The following is an 18,772-nucleotide window of genomic DNA, read 5'->3' on the forward strand; positions in this document are numbered from 1 at the left end:
TACACCAAAATATAAAGATTTTGCACAGCCAAGGAAACCACCAACAAAATAAAAGGCAACCTATCGAATGGAAAATATTCATAAACGATATATCTGATAAGGGGTTAACATCCAAAATATTTAAAGAAATTATACAATGCAACACTGAAAAAAAAATAATCTGATTAAAAATAGGCAAAGGAAAAAGAAAAACAAAGCTGGTGGCATTCCAATTCCGGACTTCAAGCCCTATTACAAAGCTGTAATCATCAAGACAGTATGGTACTGGCACAAAAACAGACACACAGATCAATGAAACAGAACAGAGATCCCAGAAATAGACCCTCAAATCTATGGCTAACTAGTTTTTTTTTAACATCTTAATTTTATTTTTTTCAGTATTCCAAGATTCATTATGTACCACACCCAGTGCTTCATGCAATACGTGCCCTCTGTAATAACTACCACCAGGCTCACCCATACCTCTACCCCCCTCCCTTCCAAAACCCTCAGTTTGTTTCTCAGAGTCCACAGTCTCTCACGCTTCATCTCCCCCACTGGTTTTTCCCAATTTACTTTTCCTTTCCTTCGCCTAATGTCCTCCATGTTATTCCTTATCTCCACATGTAAGTGAAACCATATGATAATTGATATGGTCAACTAATCTTTGACAAAGCAGGAAAGAACACCCAATGGAAAAAAGTCTCTTCAACAAATGGTGTTGGGAAAACTGGACAGCCACATGCAGAAGAATGAAACTGGACCATTTCCTTACACCATACACAAAAATAGACTCAAAATGGATGAAAGACCAGGCCCCTGAGATCATGACCCAAGCTGAAATCAAGAGCTGGATGCTTAACTGACTGAGTCACCCAGGCGCCCCAAAGGACTGACTTTTAGCACATGCACCATCTCTCTTACCCTCTAAGACACCAATTAAAGAGGGTCTGAATGCTTGACTTTTCGACATCAAAGGGAAATATATTCACTGGTATTATCCTTGAGAATGTTTTGACTGAATTCTACTTTATCACTGAAGTCCCAAGGGTGTCCACTAAACCTAGTCACACAGAAATCAGTTGTCATTTTCAAAGCTAAGAAAGTGAATAGACTAAATCATTCCTGTTTTCACTTTCTCATTCACTCACTTATTCATTAATCCATCCACTCGTCCACTCAATAAATTCTCAAAGGGCATCTGACATTGTACTATGTGTTGTACAATAAAAAGAGAAAAAGAACTCTCTATGGTAGGCAGAATCCTAAAATGGTCCTCCAAGATTTCCTGCCCGAATCCCTGGGACTATAAATACAAAATATACTCTGGTTATGTTCCATACATGGCAGAAGGGATTTTGTAGATATAATCAAAGTTACTAATCAGTTCACTTTGAATTAAACTAAGGATGATCTGACTAGACCCAGTCTCATCACACAAGCCCTCTGGCTGGTAGCAGAAGTCAATGATTCTAAGCATGAGAATCTGACACACCACTGCTGGTCTGAAAGTGAAGAGGGCCACTGTAAGGAATGCAGGTAGCATCCAAGACGCCAGAGTGACCTGAAGCCGACAACCAGCGAGAAAATGGAGACCTCAGTTTTATAACTGTGAAGAACTGAATTCTGCCAAACCCTGAATGATGCTGGAAAAAATACTTTCCCCAAAGTCCCCAGACTGACCAACACACTGATTTTGGCCTTGTGAGATAACTCAGCTGAGTCCAGTTTTCTTTTTTTTTTAAAAGATTTTATTTTTTTATTTATTTTTTTTTTTTTTAAAGATTTTATTATTTTACCTATCTGACAGAGAGAGAGATCACAAGTAGGCAGAGGCAGGCAGAGAGAGAGGAGGAAGCAGGCTCCCCGCGGAGCAGAGAGCCCGATGCGGGGCTCGATCCCAGGACCCCGGGACCACGACCCGAGCCGAAGGCAGCGGCTCAATCCATTGAGCCAGAGAGAGATCACAAGTAGGCAGAGAGGCAGGCAGAGAGAGAGGAGGAAGCAGGCTCCCTGCGGAGCAGAGAGCCCGATGCGGGGCTCGATCCCAGGACCCTGAGATCATGACCTGAGCCGAAGGCAGCGGCTTAATCCACTGAGCCACCCAGGCGCCCCTGAGTCCAGTTTTCTGATCTATAAACTGAAAGATGGTAAATTGGTGTTGTTTTAAGCTAATACATCTTAGTACACTTATACACAAGTTTCTTTGACATATACATCTCAGAATCTGGAATTTCTGGGCATAGAGTATGTGTATTTTTAAATTTTGCTAAGTATTTTTCAAAGTCAACATATCAATTAACATTCTCATCAGCCTTGTATGTGTGTCCCCAATGCTTCACATTTTTCCAGTATTTGGTATTATCAGTTTTTTAAGTAGTACCTCAGTTTGGTCTTATTCTCCATTACTCTGATTACAAATGAGGTTGAGTACTTTTTCACACATTTATCAGTCATTTAGGATTCCCCTTTAGTAAGTACTAGTTTAAGTCTCTCCTCAGTTTCTACTGGTTTGTCTTCTTGTTTGCACAAATTCTATACATATTCCAGATATCGTTTGTTTGATGTGTCTACTCGAAATCTTTTGCTTACTCTGTGGTTTATCTTCTCATTCTCTCTGATGTGAGATCATTTTTTTAAAAACCTGTATTTAGGGGTGCCTGGATGACTCAGTTGGTTAAGTATCTGCCTTTGGCTCAGGTTGTGATCCTGGAGTCCTGGGATGGAGCCCCACATAGGGCTCCCTACTCAGTGGGGAGTTTGCTTCTCGCTCTGCTCCTGCTCCCTGCTCATGTTCTCTCTCTCTCAAATAAATATCTTTTTTAAAAAAAGTTTAAAACCTGTTTTTAATGGAAAAAATCTACTACTTAGTTTTTGCAAGAAATAAGTTTAACAAATCGTTAAAACCCATGGCTTAAGAATTTCTTCAGGGACACCTGGGTGGCTCAGTCGGTTAAGCATGTGACTCCTAATTTCAACTCAGGTCTTGATCTCAGGATTGTGAGATCAAGCCCCAGTACCTGCTCCACGCTGGGTGTGGCACCTATTTAAAAAAAAAAGGGGGGGGAATACTTTCTTCAATAAATAAAACTCTAGAAATTTAAAAGAGCAAGGAAGAAAGCTAAAAGTGAATAAAGAAATACCTTAAATTTTTAGGACTAGTTATGATTCTAAAATTAGTTACATTGCATTTGATATTGCTGGCTACTTCAGGAACTCAAAATAATGTTCCTTTGTGTGAATTACCATATTTACATATTTTTTTGTCAGCATGACTGGAATAACTGTTTCATAAGTAAACTGAAAAGAATAATGCACATGTTCACTTTATAATATTTGATAACATTAACCGTCCAGCCCATAAATACAACCACAGTAAAAAGAAATGGAGCCCAAGAAATCCTTGACCCCAATACTGCTGCCATTCCTCTAGTCTTAACACTGATTTAGTGGTGATCCAAGACAAATCTTCTGAACCCATCTGAAGGTGCCATCTTAAAATTCACCCTTCATATTTCTAAAAAATGCCAGTACGATTGAGTCCAGATTTCCCCCTGAAACAAATCCAAGTCTTATTTCATATGCCTTTATATCTAACAGCCATAATTTCCCCATGGTCTCTGCCTAACTATATAAAGCACGCATGCCTGTGTACGTGTGTGTGTGTGTGCATTGATAAATAACAGGTCTTTTTACCTCAGTCTTCCCTATTGGTTTGATTTTTATTTATTTATTTATTTATTTATTTATTTATTTATTTATTTCAGAGAGAAGGAGCACAAGTGCATGAGCAGGGGAAGGGGCGGAAGGGAAAAAGAGGGAAGGAATCTCAAGCAGACTCCATACTGAGGACAGAGCTCCATGCAGGGCTCAATCTTGTGATCCTGAGATCACGACCTAAGCAGAAATCAAGGATTCCACAGTAATCAACTTAGCCACCAGGTGTTCCCTCAGTCTTCCCTACTGTGTTGGTACAATATAGAATTGTGCTGCTTGTCAGGCAGAAGAGAAAGGAAGCAGTATGTGGATGAGAATATATTAGAGCTATAGGATTTCTCATTTTGAATGGAGGTTAAGTTGTAAGGGATATGAATGTTATTTTCTGAGAAGTATTCTGTATCCCACATTCCAATTCAATATGCATATTTTCATAGCAACTTTGTTACAAAGAATAGTAGTATATACAATATTATATCCATGCTTCTGAAACTGGGATTCTGAATTGGCAAGGGGGGTAGTGTTACAGAAAAGCAACAGAATAAACATCACAGAAACCTACTAGGTTTGGTTTATCCTACTGGCTGGTAATTTGAAGCAATAGATTTGTCATTAAAACAAGCATGAAAATATAGAGTGGAGGGGCACCTGGGTGGCTCAGTTGTTAAGCGTCTGCCTTTGGCTCAGGTCATGATCTCAGGGTACTGGGATCAAGCCCCACATCATCCTCTCCCACTCCCTCTGCTGTGCTCCTTCTCTTGCTGTCTCTCTCTCTGTCAAATAAATAAATAAAATCCAGAAAGAAAGAAAGAGAGGGAGGGAGGGAGGAAGGAAGGAAGGAAGGAGGGAAAATATAGAGTGGAATTCTTCAGAAGTTTATTTATTTGATAGACAGAGATCAGAAGTAGGCAGAGAGGCAGGCGGGCGGGGCGGGGGGGGGGGGCGGGTAGAGCAGGCTCTCCGCTGAGCAGAAAGCCCAACGCTAGATCCCAGGACCCTGGGATCATGACCTGAGCAGAAGGCAGAGGCTTTAACCCACTGAGCCACCCAGGCGCCCCTAGAGTGGAATTCTTAAGAAAATTCCAAGACTTCAAATTTCAAGTTCCCCAGTGAGGCAATTTCAAGCTCTGCACCCCAGACCTTCTCTGAGGTTAGAGGTACTCCCATCTTTATACAGAGAGAGATATGTGGGAGACCATCGCTGTTAGGTATAAACAAGTTTGAAATGTGAGTTAAGCCAACATTCATGTTTAGGAAAAAAAATACTAGGTTTTTGTGTGTGACCTATAAACCTATCCAGGCTACATACAATATGTAACACTATTTCTATGAGAAATAATACTATTTCTGCTTTTGAAATTTTGTTTGTAAACTGCTTAAGTTTTTTGAAATTGCATATAATTTGCTAGAACAATTCCACTTCTAGGAATTAACCCAAAGGAAATAATAAGAGATATAAGCAAAGAATTATATTTTAAAATGTTCATAGTGTTATTTACAATAATGAAAAATCTGAAATAGCCTAAATGCCCAATAAAAAGGGTCTGGCTAAGTATAAAGATTTAATTAAATACACCACAGCTATTAATAAGAAAATGTTAACAGACGAGACACAGTATTTCTAATATGCTCTAAGATGGAAAAAAGTAAACTACAAAAAGCTGATACCATCTTCTTCAATATATATATGTACATGCATTAAAAAAAAAAAAAACCCTGCAAGAAAAAACAAACAAAACCCTAGAAAAATATGTCAAAATGTCCACAGTGGTTATCCATACAGTAGTACCATTCCCTTCTTTCCCTTTCTCTCCCTTGTGTATTGTTTTTTCAGATTTTCTACAGTAAACATGTATTACAATTATAAGAGTTTAAATTAAATATATAGTTATATATAAACACAAAGAGCTCCTAATTCTTTGCTACCAGCTGGTTCTATGACACAAGGTAGAAACAGAAAAAGTAAATCTTTTCTCCCTGAATTTATTTTCTTCTTGAAAAAACTATACTCTTCAAGATGCACTGAGTACAGAATGAAGAGATATCATCTCTCAGCTATCATCTGTCAGAATGACACGGATCAAAAGGAATGAGAAGATCAGCGGGTGCAAAGTAAAGACAACTCATGTATTGTTGATACAAATCTAAGCTGAACAATCCTAGAAGGACAATTTTACAACGCGTATTTTTCAGAAAACCTAAATTGTGCATACCTTTTAGCCAATCAATTTTATTTCTAGGAATTTATACTGAAGAAATAATTGGACAAGTATGCAAATATATACCTACTAAGCTATTCTCAGGAATACCATATCTAACGAAGGTTACATATAAAAATAATCACAATATGCATCAAGAGGATAAATTAAATGACAGCGTATCATACAGTGTACTACCATTAAAAATTATGGCTCCATCAGTTAAGTGAGGGACTCTTCGTTTCAGCTCAGGTCATGATCCCAGGGTTATGAGATCTAGCCCTGCCTGCTCCACACTCAGGGCATTGTCTGCTCAAGATTTATTCTCTCGGGGCACCTGAGTGGCTCAGCGGGTTAAAGCCTCTGCCTTCGGCTCAGGTCATGATCTCAGGGTCCTGGAATCGAGCCCAGCATTGGGCTCTTTGCTCAGCAGGGAGCCTGCTTCCTCCTCTCTCTCTGCCTGCCTCTCTGCCTACTTGCAATCTCTGTCTGTCAAATAAATAAATAAAATCTTAAAAAAAAAAAAGAAAAAAGATCTGTGTTCTCTCTCTCTCTCTGTCTGCCCCTCCCTCTGCTCCTGTGTGTGTGCACATGCTCTCTCTCAAACAAATAAATAATCTTAAAAATAAAAATTATTTTACAGGTCTTATTTTCTGGTATTGTATCTCATATAGTAAAAAAAATACAGATAATAAAAGAGGCTTTGTGATCCCATTTTTGTATCTTAAAAAGTAACAATGCATATACATTTTTAAAAAAGATTTTATTTATTTATTCTAGACAGAAGGAGTGAGCACAAGCAGGGGGAAGGGCAGAGGTGAATGAAGAGGGGTAAGCTGAGTACCCCCTTGCCGAGGGCAAAGCCCTATGCGGGGCTCCAACCCACCACCCTGGAGATCATGAACTGAGCTGAGACTAAGAGTCTGATGCTCAAGAATGTGTACATTTATGAAGAAAATGTTTGGCAGCGTTCCAACCAGTATTCACTACTAAATTAATCCCTGATAAGTGGAATTATAAATTATCTTTAATGTCCTATTTAAAACTTTTCATACTACAATGAACATGTAAAGCCTGTAAAATCAGAAATGATTTTTAAAGTCTACTAAACTGAACCAGTCTCATTAATCAAATAAAATTAGTTTTACTGTTTTCTACTCTTTCTTCATTTCTGAGGCTCTTAGAATATTCTTCCGATTTGAACACCTAACACTCAGTGGGTGGCAAATGTGTCAAATATATATTAATGCCTCTATTAACAAAAATGACATGCTTAACAATGGCGGTCTCTGTGAACAAGATCTTATTTCTGAACGAAAAAATTGTATCTCCCCCCCAACATTGAGATGCTCTCAAGGATCATGTAATTATGATTCGATGCCATTTGCTACTACCTCTTCTCTTTGCCTCTGCCTTCTCATCATTACTGCACAGTGTTTTTAGCTCTACACACCAGGATATCTTACTGTCTTCGTGGATATAGAAAAACTTTGCCAAAAGAAATATGATTAGAAAATAAATGACACAGAAAACAAATTTCAATTCCAGTCAAAGTGGTGCCCCGACATCACTGTCCAATATAACTTTCTGTAATGATGGAAAGGTTCTACTGTCTGTGCTGTCCAATATGACAGGAAGTGGATCTGTCTAATGTGCTGTGTCCAATGATACATGTGGCTACTAAGCACTTGAAATGTGGCTAGTGTGACGGAGGAACCAAATTTAAATTTTTAACCTTTTTCTTTTTTTTTTTTTTTTTAAGATTTTATCTATCTATTCGACAGAGAGAGAAAGAGAGAGAAAGGGCCCAAGGGCAGGGAACAGCAGGCATAGCTAGAGGGAGAAGGAGACTCCCCACTCAGCAAGGAGCCTGATGTGGGGCTCAATCCCAGGACCCTGGGATCATGACCTGCACTGAAGGCAGAGGCTTAACTGACTGAGCCACTCAGACACCCCTAAAATTTTAACTTTATTTTAATTTTAATAACCACCTATAGCTAGTAGCTACCCAATTGAATAGCACTACTCCAGAAAAATTCACAGTACATACTGTGGTCGATAAAAAATATATGTAAGAATCCAAGAGCAATATGATTTCCACTTAAGACCTACACTCCAGGGGCACCTGGGTGGCTCAGTTAAAGCCTCTGCTTTCAGCTCAGGTCCTGATCCCATGACCGCCTGGGGGGTGGGGTGTCTCTGCTCAGCAGGGAGCCTGCTTTCCCCTCTCTCTCTCTCTCTCTGCCTGTTCTTTTGCCTACTTGTGATCTCTGTCAAATAAATAAAATCTTAAAAAAAAAAAAGAAAAAGAAAAAGACCTACACTCCAGTGCATATTTCAAAAACTAATGAAATCATAATTGTACAGATTACCACCTTGAAAAATTACAGGCTGCTTCCTGAAAAATTAAATGGTCTTTTAACAATCCTCATTCTTTACCTAGGAAATAAGCATCCACTTCTTAAAAGTCTCAATTCTTGTGGCGTTAGTAACACTGCATTGTCTTGGCTCATCCACTACATCTAAAATTTGTTTTCTTTTGTGGTGTAATCTTAGTCTCTCCCTCCTGCTTTCCACTACAGGCTGCTCCCCAGAGCTGAGTCCTTCATTTCTTGTTTTCTGTCTTCTACTCAGAAGAGATTTTTCACAGCTTCAACAATGACCGCTTTTTGCCTTCTATGAAATAGCACCATGGCACTATATAATCTTAAAAACATCATTTAACCTCTGAGATACTTCTCGTTTGTAAAATAACTTAAATGGTTATTATGGTTATTTCAGCTTTAGGAGTCTTTGAATTCTAGTAAAGGCCTATTTATGGCACTTTATTTCTGGGGTTTTTTCTCAGGCAGATTCTATTTCTTGCCTTTTTAAATGCTGGTGTATCCCATGACTGAAGAGTGACCAACTTTGCCATTCTCCATACTCTTTCTCCAAGAATCTCATAAACTCTTCATTAGGAGTCTCTGAAATGTATGGGGTAGCCGGGACTTCACTCTTAAAGCTCCAGTTTTAGGGGCACCTGGTTGGCTCTGTCAGTAGAGCATGTGACTTTCTTGGGGTTATGAGTTCAAGCCCCACACTGGGCAAAGAGTTTACTTAAAGGTTTTTTTTAAAAAGCTCCAGATGTACATTTCTATTCATTGCACAGAATTAACTAGATGTGCTACCAACCCCTTTAAAGGTGTCAAGCAAATCAAAGAAATTCTGTGTAGCAAACTTCTTTGTCAGTATGGCTTAGTGATCAAAAGCCAAGTTTTCGGATTAGATGTATCCGAATCTGAATTCCAGTTTTGTCACTTATTAGCTGTGTAACTTTGATTAAATTAATGTCAAGTCTCTTTTTTTCTTATGTAAAATGGGGTTTAAAATAGTACTTACAACTCATATTATTGTTGTATGTGCATGTTTTATATATACAGCTTAGAACAACACCTGAAATATGCTAACAGCTCAATAAATATTAGCTATCATCATCAACAGCATCACCATCTTCCTATTTCTCCAGATTGAATAACTCAGTCATTTTTGATGCATCCTGTCATTTAAAAAAAAATAAATTCTATCAGCATTTGTATATTTTCATTTTCCAATATGATCTCTATTTTTCATTCCTTCGAAAATTTAATAATTAATGCAGCCACCCAACTAGATTACTAGATTTCTTAATTCTTATAGGTTAAAGTCTCTTCTTATTTTTTTCCTTTATATTAGTTAGTACAATGCCTTACACATAAAAGTTTTGCTGTTACGAGACGAGTCACATAATCTTTACATTTATCTACTTATTCCTCCATTAGATCCCTTGAGTTCACTGAGGGCAGAAAGTGTTGGTCTTTTTTGTATATCTGCACCTGCCAAATTCCTTAGCAAATGTTTGTTCAACGAATGAATACTGATTAGTCTCCTATCTCAATCCCAATAAACCGATCCTCAATCTAGCTTCCACACATACAAAGGGTAGCCCATACACTCTCGAATCCAACCATTTATTCTGACCAAACTGGCCTGACCACAATATTATCAAGAGCAGTCTCACAGTATCAGTCAGGACTCTTGATTTCGTATCAAAAAATTCTGCTCAAATTAAGCAGAAAAGGGAATTTGTTAGTTTGCATAATTTGAAAGTTCAAGAATAGCACTAACTTAAGGCCTGGCTATTGATTCAAAGATTCAAACATTATCATCAGAACTTGGTCTCATTCTTTCCATCTTTTGGCTCTGCCTTCCATTTATTGGTAAGTTCCAGGCTTAGAATGTATTCTCTCAGCAACCGCAGAGTCCAAACCATGCCTCTTTCTCAGTAGTTCCAATAAAAAATTCACAATTAACAGACATGTGTAGTGACTGGAAATGTGCCCATCTCTGAACAATCACTATGGCCAGAAGGATGGCCTACATTGACTGGTGAAGCCTGCCTCAGTCATGTGCACACCTTTGTGTTAGGGCAGGGCACCCATAAAACTGAGAGGGGTGACTTCCTAGAAAAACTGGAGTATTGTTATCAAATGAAAGGGGAATGCATAATGGACTGGCAAAATTAACTTATGTGCCATATACTCCAGAATTTATTTTGCATGTTGTCCATCACTGCCAGCAATGGCTTTTCCTTCTTATTCCTGCCTATCCAAATCTAAGCTATATCCTTTCTGCCCTAAAAAATCTTCAGGGATTTCCAAGACTTTCCTTATCCACTGGATGAAGTTACCTATTCCCAAAAAAATATTTCCCTTTTCCCAAAGAGCTATCTTTTAACAAACAAGAGTGAAAAACCTCAAGAAAATGTTCCTGATGAATTCTAATCATGTCAAGTTATAAATGGTATGGCTAATATATGCTCTTTTCTTAGAATGTAAACTCTTGAAGGACAGCAGGTCTACCAGATACAGTCTATACATTATGAGAGAACAGACTGCATGACAACTTTGATACATATCTGTATCTATATATATTATACATATATATCAGATACATAATTATATATAAATATATATTATAATTATAGATATTATACTATCTATATTAATCCTAAATATTATAATATTTACCTATACCTGTATCTACCTATATATATATCTATATATAGAGAGAATATTCAAATAATTTTCCTGGCTTTAAACATTAAAGAATGTAAACAAAACATTTTAGCTAACATAAGTTATATCTGAATTCATCAAAGTGCCTAATACTGCAGGTACACTATGGTTTTGGAGTCACCTCACACTAGGATCAAATCCTGGCTAATACTGCCTCTCCTGGCCTTTAACTACAGGTCTTCAAGCAAATTACCAAACCCTAAACAGCAACAGTAATATCTACCTGCACACAGGGAGGCCATATGGTACAGCAGACAGAAAAGTGTTAGATGGACCTGGGCTGAAATTCTACCACTAATACTAGTTACATGACTTACTCTGAGGGATTCCTCATCTGTAAATTCCCAGTGCCTCTTCATATGTAAATTGGGGATAATAATGCTTAGTCCATTGGTTGTTTTGAGCATTTAACAAAGCAATGTATTTTAAAACACCTAACAATGAAGAGCAAACAGTGTATACTCAATAAATGATGATATCCACATTAAATTATCTGTTTAAAGTAATTCAAAGGGACACCTGGCTGGCTCAATCGCATGTGACTCGATCTTAAGGTTGTGAGTTAAGGCCACACTGGGTGTAGAGATTAAAATTAAAACATTTTAAGGGGCACCTGGGTGACTCAGTCAGTTAAGCAACCAATTCTTGATTTCGGCTCAGGTCATGATCTCAGGGTTGTTGAGATCCAGCCTGTCAGCTCTATACTGGGTGAGGACCCTGCTTAAGATGTTCTCTCTCCCTCTCCCTCTCCAAAAATAAAAAATAAAAAATTTTAAAAATAAAATAATTCGGGCACCTAAGTGCTCAGTTGGTTAAACAACTGCCTTCGGCTCAGGTCATGATCCTGGAGTCCCAGGATCCAGTCTCGAATCTGGCTCCCTGCTCAGCAGGGAACCTGCTTCTCCCTCTGACCTTTCCCCTCTCATGCTCTCTCTCTCTCTTTTGCTCTCTCTCAAATAAATAAATTAAAATTAAAATTAAAAAATAATAATTCAGAGCACAGTAAGGGAAAAATTTATTGAAAATTTTTGAATTATTGAAAATTATGAAGAAAAATTTATTTTTCTTCATAAATAGCTTTGGGTTTTCTTTATTAATAAAATATTTCTTCAAAGCAAAACATGTTAGTCCTGCAACTCTTTAAAAGCAGGTGAGATAATGAACGAGATAAACTCCTGTAATCAACTTGTTCTTTAGCTTCAGGCTTAATGTAGTAATACTGAAATGACTCACACCAATATAAAATCACTGTATTACCCATCTCCTGAACAATCATATGCCATATAACCATCTCCTGAACAGAATCAGGAAATCTGGGGTATGACTGACAATTTTAGATGTTGTCTATCAGAACATATGCAAAAAGCACATGGCTGTTCATATTTACCTTAGCAAGAAAGTTTAATTTTTATAACATTCACTAAAAATACAAACTATCTTCAGCACAACTGTTTCCAGAAAGAGATTAAATAATTAGATGTTTAATTTCTTCCATTTTACACTAGTGTGAAAGTTTCTCTAGAAAGAAGTTTCTTGAAGTAGTTTAACTGTTCCATTTATTTTTTTTAACACGAGTGAATCATATGTAATACTCATCAATCTTTAACGAGTGCACAAAGAAAATTATTGAATCAAATTTTAAAATAAGTTTTTAGATTTTATTTAAATTTATATTAAATTTTATCTAAGTTTTAAATTTCTAAAATAAAGTAAAATGGAATAAATGTAAGACATAAAGTACCACACATTCTTTCACTATATCAAAAAAACACTATATCAAAATCAAATACTTAGCTACATCATACTCTACAAACCTGTATAAGGGATTTATTTCCCCTCCTTTGTGTTAAACATGAATAGACTCGGTTTTTAATCTACACCCTAAGGAAGCTATATTTTAAACACAAGAAAAACATTACGTTGAACGCCTCAGTCATCAGACATTGTTCTCTACAACTAAGAAAACCAAATAATACCCAATTCCTTATTACCCTTCCTGTGTTCGAAATACGTATAAAACAATGTTTATTATTTTTTTTAAAGCATTAAATACAGACACGGTAAACAATATATGTCTTCTTCTCTCAACTTTTCTGGGAGGCATGAGGAGATAGAAAAGTAATGGGAGTCTGAAGTTATTTTCACAAGTAACTCTCCTAAGCCAACTCGATAAAGGTAGAGAAAGAAAAGTTACAGCCTAGGGTTCACATTAAAAACAACTCTCGAAGAAACGTCAGTGCTTAGATCAATGCTTCCCCGACAACGCAGTGACCAACGCTGCTCTGCTCTATTAAGAGAGATACAATCCCAAATCTGAAAGGGCCTGCAGAAACCGGGGCGGGGCAAGGGTCTACCCCATGCAGCCGCAGAAGTTAATTTTCTAGGACAATAAAACAGTAGTCCTCTATTCCTACGGTGCTCTCCCCCGAGAGATGCTGCAGTCCGCCGCCTCGCCCCAGGCTCGGGGTCTGGCCCGCAGGCCCGGGGGGCTGGCCGGGTTGGGGCAGTCGGCTTCTCCCCGTTAGCCGGGTCCCAAGCAGGCGCTATGCACCGGTTGCTCTACCTCCCTCCGAGTCCTGCCACCGTCTGGGGCGACCTCCCGCCGCGCCCCAGGCCCCACGTCGGCAGGGATGCCCCATGCCCCACTCACCCGCCCGGGTGGTGTCCGTCAGGTCGTGGTTGGCCGCTCCCCGGGGAAACTCCCTCAGTTTCCGGCCGCTCAGGCTCAGCACCCCGGTCACTGCCGCCTCCTCCAGCGCTCGATCGAGAGAGCGGCTCCACGAACCCGGGCCAGGACCAGGGCCTGTCCCGGAGCTTGGGCCGCAATTAACACCAGAGAGGTTACCTCCCGATGCTACTGGGCCAGAGTACTCTGGAGCCGTGGCCACAGCAACCAAGCCCGCGGCCGCCATTTCCAGCAGACAACTCTCCAGCCCACGGCTCAGCGCATGCGCTGCCAGAACTGATGGGTGGGCGGGGAAAGGGGCAAATAGACCCCGGGCGGTTCTTGATGGGCAGGGCTGCAGTGCCCCTCCGCACCCAGGCGCTTGTCTCCGCCTATATCGAGGTTTTCAAGGGAAATTAAAACGGAACTCACATATCTGGAGCAGCCCTCTCCTCTAGACTCCCGGTAGCATTTTTACCATGCCTCTACGAAAATATCTTTTAGAAAACGCTCTTAACAAAAACTTCTCTGCCTTCCTCCCGCAATACGGGAGGGTTAGATTAAGCATTAAATTAAAGCTTCTCAACATTGCTGCTACCAGAAACATACGCATTGAGAGGGAACCCTGGGATACGACATATAAAACGTTTTCCCAACTGCTGCCATTCTACACGCCAAGTGATCTAGATGGAGACCTGGATTTATTAACTATTATTGTCAGAGGTAAAAGTAAGTACTAACCTGGCTACCAAACTCATGATCCTCATTGAAAGGGTTATATAAATGTTTTGGGTACTCCCTCCCTTAAAAAAAAAAAAATAGATCTTAACAAAAATAAAACATTTTAAATAGTATTTGTCCTTTTGGCAAGATTTTATTGTTGAACAAATCAGGATGAACAGCATTAAAGTCTAAAATTTTTGTCTGGAACCAAAATTGAGGAAAAGAAAATATGACTATAATCTAAACGTTGGAATTAGAAATAGAATGGAAGAAATGATAAAAAAAAAAATCACTCTTAACTGAAAAACTGGAAACTTCACTTTAAACCAATTAGGTCTCATTTACATTGCAACCAGTCTCTAGCATATTCTTTTACACATTTAAGTCATTCCTGCTATATGATGTACAATCAATCAACTAGTATTTATGGGAAATAAAAGAGGCTGTCAGGGCCCTTTCCCTAGGAGATTACAATCTAATAACCAGACAAATATAGCAATTAGAGAATAAGACAAAACAAAAGGGTAAGTAGAGGTAGTGGGGTTAAGCTATCAGAATTCAGAGAAAAACAGCAACAGTTAATATCTATCTGCACACAGGGAGGCCAAATGGTATAGCAGACAGAAAAGAGTTAGATGGACTTGGGCTGAAATTCTACCACTAATACTACTTACATGACTTACTCTGAGGGATTCCTCATCTGTAAATTCCCAGTGCCTCTTCATATGTAAATTGGGGATAAGCCATTCCTGCTACATGATGTAAGTTCCCCTACAATCAATCAACTAGTATTTATGGGAAATAAAAGAGGCTGTCAAGGCCCTTTCCCTAGGAGATTACAATCTAATAATCAAATATACCAATTAGAAAATAAGACAAAACAAAAGGCTAAGTAGAGGTAGTGGGGTTAAGCTACCAGAATTCAGAGAAAAAGAATCTCTATCATGGATGAATGCTTTTGAATTAAATCTGAAGGACTATGAAATAGGCAATAGTAGGAAGGTGAGAGCAATATTCCAGATTGGGAGAAGTATCAACATGAACACACACAGGTATGATTTATAATGGTCCATGTGGAGAACTTTTTTTTTTTTTAATTTTACTTATTTATAAGACAGAGAGAGAGACAGAGAGGCAGAGAGAGGAGGAAGCAGGATCTCCGAGGAGCAGAGAGCCTGATGCGGGGCTCGATCCCAGGACCCTGGGATCATGACCTGAGCTGAAGGCAGAGGCTTTAACCCACTGAGCCACCCAGGCACCCCATGTGGAGAACATTTAGGGCCAAAGCCAAAAATTTCATGAGCCAGCAGAAGAAAATAGGGTTGGACAGCCTACCTATCATTCAAAGCCCAGCTCTTCAATGAAACTTTGATTAGCACTTCCCCCAACTACTAGACGGAAGAGATTATAAAAACATTTAATTTTAGAGAACAAAGTTGGTTAGTAACAGTTGCTCAGAGAGTCGTTTTATGAACTCTTAATACTACATTCCAGGTTCTCCAGCAGCAAGTTGCATGACCAATTATCAATGTCTGTTATGAGCATGGATTACTGCAATAGCAAGTGATGTGTCAGCTCAAAAAAAATCCAATGTATGATTTTTTTTTATATTGTTATTCTGATCTTTCTAAATGTTTTGTTCTTCTTAGAAAGATTTTAAGGTATTTAAGAACAGGACCTCATTTTGTATTTTTTTAAAGAAACATTTCAACCTCAAAAAAATGTTTCAACTACAGTGACTAAAGCATCATCATATATTCCATATTAAATGCTACAATGCTAAAGTAATCAGATCTTTATAAAATTCACCATTGTCATCTGAATTTGATTACCTATTACATTCTACATTTACACTAAATTCTTCTAGCAAGTTCTCCATAATATGGCCTCATTTTCCTACTTACCTACACATGTATCTCGTAACTGCAACATACCATGCTAATCCTGGTCTCTAAACTTCTGACCAAGTTTATAGATTGACATTACTTTGCCTATTAATTTTAAGGATTTTAAGGTCATTAATACATTAAAGTCTGTAATTTTAAGGTCATTAATACATTAAAGTCTGTAATTACCTTCCATACTCCAGAGCTGAGTATTTTAATAGGAGCTAAGGATGAATGGAAGCACACACAGATGAGTTAGGTACTAATACAGCATAGGTTATATATTACTATGAAAATGGCCGCTTGGTTAGAGAGAGAAAAATTTTTTTTTAGAACACAGTAGATAAACCTATAGGTATTTGAAATCCAAAAGAAAAGCCTGTGGATAGGAGGAGAAATGAAGATGCTATATATATCATGAGAACAAGTCCTAGGTAAAGAAAGGCTGGAAGAAAAATAGATCAAGGTGTTAATTTTTTTTTTTTTTAGAAAAAACACAGGACTTTATTATTCCCATTACAAAGGGCAGGTCTTCGCAGGATGAGGGCAGGAATTCTGACGGCAGGGAGGAGGCCCCTATTTGCCGGCGATGAGCGGGTTCCGCAGGACCACGATGACAGAGTCCCCGCGCAGGAACATCTTGGAGATGTAGCGGTCCTTGTTGACTGGCTTGGACTTCTTCTTGCCCTTGCCACTCTTGGGGACCTCGGTCCACATCTCCTTCACATTCTCTAACACCATGTTGCAGTGCCTGTCAAAGGCCTTCACGCGGCCCAGGAGCTTCTTGTTGCGACAGTTGATGAGCACCTGGGTGTTGTTCTTGACTGACTGTGTGAGCACAGAGAGCGGACCCGTGTTGAACTCTTCCTCCTCCTGCTTCTGCAGCTCCTCTGGGGTCATCTCACTCTTGGGCTTGTTGAGGAGGCTCATGGTAGTAGTGGTCGCGCTCCCAACTCAGCACCGTCTCCGCGTTGCTGCTGCCTCTGAAGGGTCAAGGTGTTAATTTTTAAGACTTCTAAGGATTTCAGCTCTCATCTACAAAGGTAGATTATGAGGGAATTCTCATCCTATTCCTTCGGTCTTCCCCAGAAAATAAGTGAGATCATCTTGTGAGAATGAGATACAGGAAATGGAATCACTGTGAGGATTTCACCAAAGTGTCTAGTGATGAATAAAGGTGATGAGAAACAGTTGCAAAAAGGCTAAGAGCAGGGGTTGCCTGGGTGGTTCAGTGGGTTAAGCCTCTGCCTTTGGCTCAGGTCATGATCCCAGGGTCCTGGAATCGAGCCCCACATTGGGTTCTCTGCTTAGTGGCAATCTTGCTTCTCCCTCTCCCTCTGCTGCTCTCTCTGCTTGTGCTCTCACTCTGTCAAATGAATAAATCTTTAAAAAAAAAAAAAAAGGCTAAGAGCAAAAGGGCTACAGTCGTTTGTAAGTCTGTAACTTATTCTACAGCTGCTCTGTGGAAGTAGGAGCTGAAAAAAAATAGGCAGTGAGGGTTAATGAATGTTAGGCATTGATACAGAGAACTTCTAATTCTCCGAAACTCATTAAATGAATACCAGGGGCAATAGTTTCACTCTAATCTCAAGAGTTTTCCAGTTCTGTATCTCACTACCTCATGCAGAAATAAAGTCCTTTCCCCCTTCTACTCACTAGAAGTACGTTGTGGTCACTCCTTTAAGACTCCATTTTTATAAACTCAAAGCAGTGGGACCAATCTTACCCTCTTCAAATGTAAAGCACAGAAACTGGCTTGATGAATACATTTAATAAATCCCTTTCTGACTCCTTTAATAAGCAGTACTAATAACTGACTTTTTAAAACTTTACATAAGAAAATTTAGATAGTATGATTTTCTTCTCATTAAAGGAAAGTGGAAATAGTAGAAACCAGACACATACACATTAGGGAAATAATTTCCTATTCATCTTTAAACATCAGTAAACCTCATCCAAAATACAGCTCAGAACAAGGGATTTCAGCTCCAGCGTGGTATTACTTCCTGGTTTCATCAAGCTTTTTGGTAATAGATAGAAGTAACATAAAGCTGGGAAGAAGAGGTGTTAGAAGTCAACCATTTATAAGAAAATCTTTAAATCCCTATTTAATGGCCCACAATTAGCGTAAAATTCCTGTTGTAAATGCTTGGGGTTTATTGTTCTCACTTTTAAAAGGGAATAGCTTCAAATTGATCTATGTAAGAACTGTCTTTAAAAGGAAGCTTAAATCGCTTTTTTTTATATACAGTGAAAACAGAACAATAATTCTGATGAAACTTCAAAAATCAGAAATGAAGAAATCATTTTCTGCCCTGATAACTGCGTGTATTCAGAATGTATGGTTTTTGTTCTTTGTAGTCCAAAGTCAGCTATTTTTCTCTCACTCTTACCTCTTTAAAGTAGTAAATCTAGTCACATTAAAGAAACAAAACAAAGGAGCAAAGGGAAAAGAGAAAAAACAACAAACAGACTCTTTTACTATAAAGAAATGGTTACCACAGGTGA

General features: G+C 38.7%; 2 protein-coding genes across 11 annotated transcripts in view; both read right to left on the reverse strand.

The window, feature by feature from the left end:
* The window catches only part of LRCH3 (leucine rich repeats and calponin homology domain containing 3), a 124,759-nt gene extending 110,847 nt beyond the window's left edge, over nucleotides 1–13,912 (reverse strand). For all 10 annotated transcript variants that reach the window (XM_046002002.1, XM_046001999.1, XM_046002003.1 and 7 more), the window contains exon 1: nucleotides 13,641–13,912. In XM_046002002.1, coding sequence (XP_045857958.1) covers nucleotides 13,641–13,902 — 262 coding nt within the window. In that variant the 5' untranslated portion in view covers nucleotides 13,903–13,912. The remainder of the gene's footprint in view (nucleotides 1–13,640) is intronic.
* Nucleotides 13,913–16,781: 2,869 nt separating this feature from the next.
* LOC123940159 (small nuclear ribonucleoprotein Sm D2-like) lies at nucleotides 16,782–17,243 on the reverse strand. The gene has a single exon (XM_046002670.1). It carries the CDS (start codon nucleotides 17,192–17,194, stop codon nucleotides 16,841–16,843), a length of 354 nt encoding a protein of 117 aa, XP_045858626.1. The 5' UTR covers nucleotides 17,195–17,243; the 3' UTR covers nucleotides 16,782–16,840.
* Between the last annotated feature and the right edge of the window lie 1,529 nt (nucleotides 17,244–18,772).

This window comes from Meles meles, chromosome 4 (assembly GCF_922984935.1).
Source record: "Meles meles chromosome 4, mMelMel3.1 paternal haplotype, whole genome shotgun sequence".
Taxonomy (NCBI): domain Eukaryota; kingdom Metazoa; phylum Chordata; class Mammalia; order Carnivora; family Mustelidae; genus Meles; species Meles meles.

Coding starts and splice junctions, on each gene's coding strand:
- LOC123940159 (XM_046002670.1), bottom strand. CDS start 17,194: ATGAGCCTCCTCAACAAGCCCAAGAGTGAGATGACCCCAGAGGAGCTG.